Source organism: Gracilinanus agilis, chromosome 1 (genome assembly GCF_016433145.1).
Source record: "Gracilinanus agilis isolate LMUSP501 chromosome 1, AgileGrace, whole genome shotgun sequence".
In the NCBI taxonomy this organism is placed as follows: Eukaryota; Metazoa; Chordata; class Mammalia; order Didelphimorphia; family Didelphidae; genus Gracilinanus; species Gracilinanus agilis.
In genome coordinates, this window is record NC_058130.1 from 220,816,892 (window position 1) to 220,829,013 (window position 12,122).

General features: G+C 40.6%; 1 protein-coding gene and 1 non-coding gene across 2 annotated transcripts in view; both read right to left on the reverse strand.

Moving 5' to 3' along the window:
• Positions 1 to 8,418, reverse strand: part of POLR3E (RNA polymerase III subunit E) — a 32,432-nt gene extending 24,014 nt beyond the window's left edge. The window contains exons 1-4 of the mRNA XM_044660235.1: positions 8,333 to 8,418; positions 6,976 to 7,055; positions 1,682 to 1,760; positions 629 to 679 (exon numbers count right to left, since the gene is read on the reverse strand). Coding sequence (XP_044516170.1) covers positions 629 to 679; positions 1,682 to 1,717 — 87 coding nt within the window. The 5' untranslated portion in view covers positions 1,718 to 1,760; positions 6,976 to 7,055; positions 8,333 to 8,418. The remainder of the gene's footprint in view (positions 1 to 628; positions 680 to 1,681; positions 1,761 to 6,975; positions 7,056 to 8,332) is intronic.
• Positions 8,419 to 9,685: 1,267 nt separating this feature from the next.
• TRNAL-AAG lies at positions 9,686 to 9,767 on the reverse strand. The gene has a single exon. It is a non-coding gene; the product is annotated as a tRNA-Leu (tRNA).
• Positions 9,768 to 12,122: the final 2,355 nt, after the last annotated feature.

Consider the following 12,122-nt stretch of genomic DNA (forward strand, 5'->3'; position numbering starts at 1 on the left):
AAAGCCCACAGCCTGATAAACACGTTACCCTTATATGGAGCCGCAGGTAGAAGCTGTTTTAGGACAACTAAATCCCAGAATAAGGAAATAAGTTATTTCTTAAAACTTCACTCAAAAAGCAAGCCAATGAGCTGCTACTTCCTGAACCTGTAGGTTAGAGCCTTCCCAAATAATAGGCTGAGCAATGGGAACCCAAAGGAGAAGAGAAAAAGGAATAGAAGAGGTAGCAAGAAGCAGGTTCCAGCTAGGGGTCTGCGATGAACCCCCCGGAAAGGAAAAGAAGGTAGGGAGAAGAAACCATTCAGGAGTAGGACACCTTTTATTTTAAGTATCCAATCCAGTATCACCTCCACACCCAAAACTATACATTCTGTGGGCAGCTACCTCTCAACTATCATGCTGGAGCACTGCTGCAGACCCATCTCAAACAGAGAGGGGTCTTTGAGTTTTAATTCAAGTTCTGTTGCTGACCTGGTGAGCAATCAACCAAGGCTCAATTTTCCTTTATAAAATAAGAAAAAAAAAGCAGCCTAGCCACCCTCACACAATAAAAGAAAGTCCAAGATTTCAAAGCATCATTGGAATACCATTATAATTATATTTTCAAATTTTCAACTCCTATAATTACCTGAAATAGGTAGAGCTTCTCTGCAAGGCTTTTGGCCAGGTAGACATCAATCTGAAGAGAGAAACAAAACAAGACTTTACCACGAACACTATGCAGAGGGCCATGACCTGTCCCCAAGGTACCATCATTTTGCTTCCTTCCACACCTCCTAAGAAGCCATCACCTAGGCTGTGACTCAAGAGAGGTAAGTTTCTATGGACAAAGGTGATTCTTTTGCTCCTAAAAAGACCTGAGGCTCAAATATACACAATTAGCCCACGAGCTCCCTTACAAATTGTCACAAAGACAAACTAGTGAAATGGTCCCCTCTGCACTACATAATTACCTCCCTACTCAAACTGCTTGCTTCCCTTTTCTAAGATTCTCCCTTCAACACAAACTTAGTTGTAGGTATGTGTGTGTGTGTCTGTCTGTCTTTCTTGAGGAAATATTGGAAGATGAGAGGCAAAGAGATACAGTTCCCTTAGCTCCATCCTCCATTTCCATTTCCTTTTCCCTCCTCCTCTTCAAGGAAGGATAGTCCTAGGTTCCTGGCCATATCTCTTGCCTATTAAAAACAAATCAATTTGTCTGAGAGAAGATGGAGAAGTTAAGTATTTAGGGTTCCTTCCCCAGTTCTTCAAATGTCTTCCTTCTCCAAGATCCTCCCTTCAAGATGCTTAGAAATGATGGCTTCCATTTTCCAGAAAGTCCTAGTTCAAACTAGACAAAAAAGATTAGATTGGCCTTGAGGCAGAAAAAAGAAACTACTCTAGTATCCTACACCTAGCCTAGCAAGGGCCTTTTCTTTCCTGAGCTCCTTTATATCACACTCTTCCTTATATCCCTGGCTTTATATTTACTATTAAAAAACCACTCAATTAACAGAGAAGGGCATGCATCAATACTCTCTATCTATCCCATGACTCTTCAATCCTTCTTATAGGTAATGGTCCACTACTTCTATCAATTCAAGAGCACCCAGAGACAAAGCAAATGCATACAATAATGATAGAGGGGTTCACCTTCCAGAAAAAGCTAGGAGGGATACTCTATGAACTATCCCCTATTTACCTCCTGTACGACTGGATCATTTTCTTCATTGGCCATACTAGGATGGGCAAACAATAGTCAGTCCTTCTGGGGGAACAAACTGAAAAAGAGGGAAATTGTTTAGCTTTAGGCAAAACTCAAACATTCCTTCCTATTCACTCATGCCCAACCAAGTCAAATCAATAAATGCTTATGAAGTTCTGTTTTGTATCAGAACTCCATTGTTGGCAGAGGGGATGGTGGGAGGGAAAGATACCACAATACTATCTTATTTTTTTTCAACCTTTACCTTCCATCTTGGAGTCAATACAGGCAGAAGAATGGTAAGGGCTAGGTCAGTGATTCCCAAAGTGGGCACCACCACCCCCTGGTGAGTGCTGCAGCGATCCAGGGGAGCAGTGATGGCTGCAGGTGCATTTACAAAAGGAGATCCCTATAGCTTATCCTGAAATATGGGCTGTAATTCAAAGGTTCTTAATTGCATTTCCTTCATCATATTTAGTGGAACGTGGATTCAGTGCGGTAACCAATTTTTTAACAAAAAAAAGAAACCAATTGCAAATAGTCAATCGCGGTGATTTAAGATTACTGCTGACAAAAATAGAGCCGAGGATTACTAAATTGGTAGCAGCACTCCAGGTTCATCCTTCTCATTAAGATGATTTTGAATGTTTTAACTTTGTATTACATTCTATTCTGAGTTCAATAAATAGTTTCATAATTTCAAAGTTCAATGTTTCTAATTTACACCTTTCTTTACTATATTTTATGAAAAAGGTAGAAACATTAATACATATATCATTGCTATTAAAATTTAAAAAAAATTAATTTCCAGGGGGCGCTAAGTAATATTTTTTCTGGAAAGGGGGTGGTAGGCCAAAAAGTTTGGGAACCACTGGGCTAGGCAATGGGGGTCAAGTGACTTGCCCAGGGTCACACTGGGAAATGTCTGAGGCCAGATTTGAACCTAGGACCTCCCATCTCCTGGCCTGGCTCTCAATCCACTGAGCTACCCAGCTACCCAGCTGCCCCGCCACAATACTATCTTATGTATATACTATCTTTGCTTAAGTATCTCACATGCTAGCTAGGAAGACAATGCTCAATCAATAAGCATGCCAGGCACAAAAATGAAACAGTCCTTGCTCTCAAGGAGCTTATATTCTTTCAGGGGAAACCACACAAACACATGTAAATAAATACAAAGTAAATACAAGGTAAATATAAATGGGGCAGGGAGCGGTGACATAGATGGGGAAAAATCTCATCAAAGGGGTGCACCTGAACTGTTTTAAAGGAAACTAGGGATTGAAAGCTAGGCAACCCTTGGTTTAAATCTGGCCTCAGATTCTTCCTAGCTGTGTGAACCTGGACAAGTCATTTAACCCCAACTGCCTAGTTCTTACTGCTCTTTTAAAAGAGCTTTGGAACCATACTTAGTATTGATTCTGAGACAGAAAATAAAGGTTTTAAAAACAAAAAATAAAGGAAACTATGAGGATCACATGTGAGGAACAGGCACTGAGACAGGAGATGGAATATTATGCATGAGGAAGTGCACAAAGAACATGGAATATGGTTAGAAAGGTCAGCTGGACCTAGGCTGTAAAATAGAAGGCTGCAATTCCATTTAATCCTAAAGGTGACTAGGAATTACAGAAATTTCTTGAATAGAAGAGATACAAACATCAGATCTGCGCTTTAAGAAGATTACTTTGATAATTAAAAAGAACCCATGCACATCAAGATATTTATTAAGCAGCACTTTTAATAGTAGCAAAAGGCCTGGAAATATAAGCCTACTAAGTGGAGAACAGCTAAGAAAACTGTGACATGAGAAATGTCATAGTTTATTACTGTGCCAGAAGAAATAATGTATGTGGGCAGCAACATGGGCTCAGTGATTAGAAAACTAGGCCTGAAGATGGGAGGTCCTGTTTTCGAATCTAGCCTCAGATACTTCCTAGCTGTGTGATCCTGGGCAACTCACTTATCCCCATTTGCCTAGTTCTTACCATTCTTCTGCCTTGAAACCAATATTTAGTATCACTTCTAAAATAGAAGCTAAGAATTTTAAAAGAATTCAAAAGAATGGGGAGGCTTACATGAATTGATGCAAAGTGAAGAAAGCAAGACCAGGAAAACAATATATACTATAAATGAAAATAATAAAATGAAAATGAATGCTGTATAAACATAATAAACAAAGAAGGTCTCAAAGAAGAATGCTATACTGTCAAATGTGATTAATTTTTTGGTTAGTTTTGCTAAATTGCTTCACTCTCCTTTCTTTTTTATTCTTACAAACTTATAGGTGGAAGGGCAGAGACAAAGGAACATATTTGGAAATGAAAGTGATACAAAAAAAAGATAACATAAGTTATCACTATTTTAAAAAAGAGGCAAATATGTCACTTTGACAGCTGCAGAAGATGGATTGAAAGTGGACAAAATGTACATACCCCCCACCCCCACCTATCCTTCAAGACTCAGCCCAAATTCTTCATCATCTCTGATTCTTTCCCAGCTAGAGAATATATCTTCTTCATATAATGTCATAGAACACAGAACCTCCCCAAAATGTTCTTGTCCTAGTTTAGTAGCTCTATTAAAGCCCTGCTCTGGTGCCTTATGTCATGAATGCCATCCCAAGTTTTCAAAGGTCTTGGCTGCTAAGCACAGACTTTGGAAAGTTTCATCTTGTTGTGAGTGCAAGTGTAACCTGTCATGAAAAACAGGCTAGTTACCTTTTGACCCAAAGAGCCTGTTGCCGAGCTATTTATAACCCAAGGAGATCAAAGACACAATAAAAGATCATATATAAATTCATATCTGTATATTCATAGTCATAACAGTATTTTCTGTATTATCAAAAAATTGAATGTGCAACAACTAGGGAAAGTTTGAACAAACTATAGTATATGAATGTAATCGAAAAGTTCTCCATTGGACCAAATGACAAACATAAGGAAATCAGAGAAACACAGGAAGGGAAAACAATACAAAATTATTGTATTCCTTGAAATCATCTTTAAAAAATCTTCAAGACATCTCTCTGTTAAGGGTCTGATATCTAAGATACACAAAGAATTAACACTGGCCATTCCTTATGCCTAGAATGCACCTGCTCTTCACTCCTCTCTCAGTCTTACAGAATTCCTCACTTCCTTTGAAATGTAACTCAAGAACTAAATTCCAAATAAAGCCTTTCCTCTCAAACATTAGTATTATCCCTCCCAAACTACCTTATATTTAACTACTTTGTATTTATTCTTTTTATATTTATACTGTATACATATGTGTGTACTTGTGGCTTCCTCTTCAGAGTAAGGATTGTTTCATTCTTTGCATTTGTATCTTCAATAACTGGTACATAGTAGGCATTTAACAAATCGCTTGTTTGTTGATTAACAATTTTCAAAAGAAAAATTACAAATTATTAACCACCACATCAAAGATTTCTCCAAAACACTAATATTAAGAAAATACAAATCAAAACCAACCCTGAGATTTCAAATTATACTCAGCAAATTGGCAAAGACAAAAGATGGAAAATAAGTAAATGTTGGAGAGGCTGCAAAAAGCGAGGCATACCAATACACTGTTGATAAAGCTATGAATTGGTTTAACCATTCCAAGAAGCAATCTGGAATCATGCAAATAAAATGACTAAAATGTCCATACCTTTTTCCACAAAGAATCCACTCCCAAGCATAAACCCAAAGGAGGTTACTGACAAAAAGGTTCTATATATCCCAAAATATTTATATGCACTTTTTTGTGATCACAAAGAATTGAAACTAAGTTGGTGCTGATCAATGGGTAGTAATTCAACTATGACGCAATAATGTATGGAACATTATTGTTATAAGGATCAACAAACATGATGAAGAGAAGCCCAGAAAGACTTAAGTGAACTGATACAGAGTAAAATGAGCAGAGCCTAGAAAACAACATACACAATTACTACAATCACAACTATAAATGTAAGGAATGATCATCATAAAACAATAGCAACAGAATGTTATGAAATTATAATGACCAAGTTTGGTCCCAGAAAACAGAGGAGATGATGCCTCTATCCATCCCTTTTAGGATAAAGGAAAAGCTGCATATAACGTCAAGAGTCTTTAAAGTGGCAATTTGTTTTATTCATTTTTCCTCCTTCTTTCTTTTTCTCTTTCTCATCCTTACCCTTTCCTTTATTCTTTGTTATTAGGGATGGCTTTCTGGAAGTGGGGAGGAGAGAAGCAGGGGAAATATTAATGATGTAAAAACAAAAGATATCAATAAAAATCTATTACTATGTACATCTTTTGCCTTCGATTTCAATGCTAAGTATATACTCCAAATATGTCAATGATAAGAAGATAGCGCCCACATTCACCAAAATATTTAAAGAAGCTTTTTTTTTTGCAGAACCAAAAAACTAGAAACAAAGTAAATGCCCTTCCGTTGAGGAAGACTTAAAATAAGGTGTAGTACATCAATGTGATAGAATATTACTATACTGGAAGAAACAATAAATAACATGAATACAGAGAAGCAAGGGAATATTTATAGGAACAAATGCAAAGTAACATAAACAGAACCAAAGAAATAAATGTCAGTGTTAAAAGAATGACTGAAATTGAATGCCATGAAATTATAATAACCAAACTTTCCTCCCCAAAACAGATAAGAATACAGCTCTCTTCCTTCTTTGAGGAGGTGGGGAACAATTAGGTATGAAGTCCTATACATCATGTCATACTTGGTTGATGAGTTGCTTAGTTTTGCCAAGATTTTTTCCCTTCAATTCTGGAGTTATATAAGAGTTGAAGAAATCCACCTCCCTTTTTCCTTTGGAAAAGTGGGAGACTAGGGGTGCAGAATGTTAGGGATGTGAAGGATAGGAAGCTATATTTGGAAATGGTTGTGATAGAAAAAAGAATCAATAGAAAGAGAGGGGTTTTGTTGTTGGTTTCTAAAGAAGCAAGCTATCTAAGTTCTGAGAAGCAGATCACCAGAATGACCATATGATGATGAACTTTTTGGCCCCATATCAACCCAGAGAGGTTATAGATCTGCTGAGGTGGAGGGAGTATCCATATAGAAGAAAAATCATCTCACTGAAGTATCTATGAATAGATCTCATCATCATTACCTATAAAAAGGAGTGTAAGCTCCTCAAGGACAGAGACCTTGCCTTTTTTTCTCCATCAGTGGCTAGGAAAGAATCCTCTTTTGCACTTTTCTTTTCCTTTCTTTTCCCCTTCCCAACCTCATGAACACCTTGTCTCAAAGAGTCAGAGGAAGGCCTGGAGAACACATACCTACCTGCCCAGGTGGGCAGATGTGGATTTGCCCTATGAGCAGTACACCAACAGCCAGGTCCCCCACTGGTCAGTACCAACTGAAAGAAAAAGAGACAGGAAGAACACAAAAATAAATAAATAAATAAATAAATTGAACATCCTATAGAAATTCCTGTCTAAGGTCATTGCCCTTCTAATCTGGCTCACCAGTCATCTGCCTTAGATTCAGATAGGTAATGAAACCAAGCCAATTCTAAATTACCATGAAGAATCCACTCAGAGAATGGAGAATTTACTGCATGATACTAAAGCTGGAGCAAGCTAAGGCTTAGTTATGCTAAGATCTCAAGAGAGGAAGCATATTTTCTCCCTGCTATTCCCCTAAAAGCCAGAAATCCAGAGTTGAGGTCAGTTTATCTTGCCCTGGTCTCCTCTCTCAACTAAAATGCTGTGCTATGGAGGGTGAAGAATGGGAAACTTCTGTCATTATTCCATATTCCAAGATCAGAAAAAAAACTTTAAGAATTCATCAAAATTTAAATAGGCCCAAGGAACTGAAGTTGTCTGTAATCCCAAACTTAGAGATTGGGCAAAAACAGCCCTTGAGGTTTCAGAAAGGTAATGTGCATGTGAGAAACTAGAAATGGTGAAGTCATAAATTACACTGTGCTCCAAAGAAGCAGCCTCAGTCCTGTTGAACAGATGGAGGGAATCAATCACACATGCACATACAACCTCTAGAGTTCAAGAAGGAAATAGTGACTGCAAATAGATAGAATCAAGAGTTAGCCATAGGACTTTGGACAGGTCCCTAGTCTGGGTCCCTGTTTCCTCATGGATGAGAGGATTAGACTACCTAGTCTCCAAGGCCACCTACAGATTTAAGAGATTATGATTCTAAGTTGATCCTTTAATAAATGGATGGTAAAGTGCAGTTAGATAGCTTAGTAGAGAGCAGGCCTGGGGATAAGCAGTCCTGATTTCAAATTTATTCTCAAACATTTCTTAGCTGTGAGACCCTGGTCAAGTCATTTAACCCCAATTCCATAGCCCTTATCACTCTTCTACCATGGAACCCATACTTAATATCCATTCTAAGACAGAAGAGAAGGGTTTAAAAAGAGGATAAGATGGTACAACTAAGATCAGGACAAACAAAGGGCAGGGAGTGATTGAATTCAGCTCTAAGGGAAGGAGTCCATTATAAGGAGATCCCTGGGTGCTGCCCAAGAAAGGATTTCTACTCCTCTTCAATGTCTTCTCTATCTGCCATCTGTTCTGCTCTCTTTCTAAAGTACTACACAACCTCTCTCCAGAACCAGGGGAGGGGAGGTGGGGGTGGGGGAAATCCCACCTGTCCCCAACACTGACTCACTTCATTTTGATGGTCATTTCTTTCCCAAGTCAGTTTGGTCACGTCTGCCCCTGCCCCCTCCAAGCTGTCACCATCCCTGGAGAGAAAACACTGTACAACCTCATCGAATAACCTCTCTTCTCAAAGACAGGTGTCTCTAAGAAAGGCTGGCACGGTCGGGTCACCAGGATCCTGAGTCACCTGGAGTTACCCTTAAGGTACCCCACCCTGTGCCCATTCCATGCCTGGCACAGGCCCTGCGGGGTCAATGGGCAAAGTCGGCCTCCCCAGTTCCAACCCTCATCCCTGGAGTGGGGTACAGGGAGGGGACCCTGGGGGGGGGGTCAGACCCAGTAGAATACCCTTAATCTCTTCTGCCCACCCCCGTGCAACTCCAGCACTACCAGGCACAAGAACGCCCCGGGGTCTACGGTGGAAGAGGACGGTCAGTCCCTGGAAGACCCCACCCCGAAATGAAGGAGCCACTGAGGAGCCAGGTCGACCGCCTACCCATGGCACTGCCCAGTCACCAGGGCCGGCCCAGCAGCTCCGAAGTCCTATCTCTCGCCCTGCTTGCAAGGTAGAGGGGTGCCAACTAGGGCCTGACTCCCTAACTAACGTCCGGCCCTCCCAGCCCCCCTCAGGCCCGCCCTCCAGAGCGCCCGGGCCTGAGCAGCCACAGGAGTCCTTTCTGGGCCGGCCCGGGCCTAGCCTTCAAGCATGGCCGCAGGGCCTTCTCCAGCGCCAGCGCGGCTCCCCGAGGGCGTCCCGCGGCCCCTGCGAGGGAGAAGCACTCACTTACCTGGCCCGAGAACGCCGGGGAGGGGGCGGCTCCAGGAGGAGAGATGGGAGGGGGGGCGCTGCAGAGGAGGAGAAGGAGGAGCAGCAGCAGCAGCAGGAGAGGGAGGAAGCGGCGGCGATTCTCGCTGGCTGCAAGAGGAGACAGAGGTAGCAGGGGCAGGGGCGGCGGCGGCGGCAGCAGCGGCAGCGGGCACGGTTCTCTCAGGCAGCAGCCATGTTGCTGGTAAAACTCCAGCAGACACGTGGGGGGGAGTTTGGTCCTCCCCCAGCTCTTCCTCTTACCCATAATGCCCCGCCCCGGAGCCGAGCCGAGAGGAGCTCTCCCCACACCCCCGCCTGTACTTTCACGTCTGAACAGCAGGTGGTACCCAGGCGCCTTCCCGCCTCGCTTCGCTTCCCTCTCCCTCCCCCTTCCCCTCCTCTCCCTGCCCTCCTCCCTTATTCCCCTCTTCTCCACCAATGTCTCCGGACTCGTAGAGGAGTAACCCTCCCCCGTCTCTCTACTACTGATAACGCCATCCCGAGGGTGGCGCTGAAGCGCAATGGACCAGGGAGAACTAAAAAACCAATTTCTGGCAGCGGTGGGATTCGAACCCACGCCCCCGAAGAGACTGGAGCCTTAATCCAGCGCCTTAGACCGCTCGGCCACGCTACCCAGATGACAAAAGTGGCTTCCTGAGATCTAGTCAATCTATCGCAATATATCTTTGCCCTTTTTTTTGGTTTTTGCTTTTTTTTCCCTATTACTTGAGATTCAAGTCAATAGTAATTGTACAGACTAGAGCTTCCTTCAGGTAGATCTCATGCACCTATAGATACATCTCTGGATTTTATAAAATAAGCGCTGGGGGAAGATTTCCGGAGACCCTTCAGTCTTTCATTCAAGAGGTAAAATATCTAAGCCATATCTACCCTTTCTTCCCTCCCACCCCCAGCCCAAGAATGTGAATTTCTGGAGAGCAAAGACTATTTACTTTTTGCAGACCCTGTGGTAAGATCAATGGCTTGCATATACTGCATATTAAACATATTGCGTTGAATTGAGCGATCTGGGAAAGATGACAACTCTTTTCTTTTGTTCGTCCTCTCTTTTTTTTTAATTAAAAAACAATTGTAACTTATTTTTATGAATGCCTTTTATTTTTTATATGGCATTATCTCTCCTCCCCCGCTTCTTTACCCTGCAGACATTCCTTGTAACAAAAATAGAAAATAAAGGTAGGGGAAAATGCAATTCAACAAAACCAAGCAACACAGACATAGGTAATTGGAAATCTTCCACAGCCGTATTCCCCACGTCTGGGATGTATAAAGGAGCAAGAGGTGTACTTTCTTAAGTTCTTCTTTGGGGCATTATAATTATACAGCTTTCAGTTTCTTTTTACTGTATTTTCCATTTACATGATGGAAGTCTAGTACGTTGTTTTCCAGGTTCCTACTTACTTTATCCCAAATCATACAAATCTTCTCAGGTTTCTCAAAATGAGAACAGGAAACTATTAAGGACCACCATATGTTCCAAATCATCAATCATTTAATCAAATTTAAATTGAACTAACTCTTAAATTTCACTTCTGGTGTTCACAAATACCAAAATAGTCATAGCAACACTTTTTATGGTAGGAAAGAATTGGGAACAAAATGACAATGATTTGCAAATTTGCTTCATAAATTATGGCACATGTAATTCTTATTGCCATAAGAAGGAAGAAATATTAACAATTTATATTAATTAATTATATTATTCTATGAAATAATTACAAATCAATACATTAATATTTATATATTTGTTTATTCTATAAAATAATTATATATAATACATTAATATTAATCTATAATATATTCATTTGGAACAATGTTTTATAGAATAATTCATATAATTATTTAATATTCTATATTAACTATTTCTAAGGCCTTGCTCTACTTTTCTAATTTGCTTTGGGAAGGAAGATGGTGTAAAGAAGGTAGAAACCACTCCATTTGGATCCTTGAATTGAAAACACTTTCTGATGGAAAAAGTGTGAACAGGGGGCAGCTGGGTAGCACAGTGGAGTGAGAAGCAGGCCTAGAGATGGGAGGTCCTAGGTTCAAATCTGGCCTCAGACACTTCCCAGCTGTGTGACCCTGGGCAAGTCACTTGACCCCCCATTGCCTACCCTTACCACTCTTCTGCCTTGGAGCCAATACACAGTATTGACTCTAAGTCTGAAGGTAAGGGTTTAAAAAAAAAAAGTGTGAACAGAACCTGTATACCTCCTTGAAACAGTCAAAGCCATTGTGTTTAAGTAATTTGTATTAAAGGAAGAAGTCGAGACAAAAAGCCTTTATTGAGCAATGAGACCATGCTAAGCCTATACAAAGAAATGCAAAAGTTATTGCTTTTATGCATCTCTCATTTGATGGAAACAATAGCAAACAACTATATACATGCAATATATACAGTCTTCTGCCTTGGAATCATTATTACTATAGATTCTAAGAAAGAAGGCAAGGGATTAGAGGAAAAAAAATTAAGAAAGCCAGGAGAAGCCTGGAGGCAGAAGAGGAGCAGGAGGTATGAGAGACAGCCAGGCAAGTTCTTGGCATCAGGGAGATGGAACAGTTTATTTGAAAAACAGCTCTCTCAAAAAGAAGAGATTCAGCACAAACATGGGACAAAGGGAGAAATGACTATAACAGAAAAACAAAATATGGAAAATATTGACTCCATAAGCATCTCAGAGAGGAAGACCCTGGTTGAGGGAAGTCCCAAGAAAAGGGCAACTCAGTCCAAATTTCCCTTTTCAATACCTGTCTATCCAGTCACTATATACTGTGCAACATATACTGTTGTATTATCCAAATTTTTCCAGTAAACTGAATTTTGCCTCAGCTGCGAAAAGTCAGGGGTTAACTAAAAAGAGGCATAAATGTTAGGTTAGATAGACAGTATAACCTATACCTATGCTAGTAATTTTCCTAACTGGGGACTCAGAGCTATTATAACTGAACTCAAAGCTTTTCATCTAAA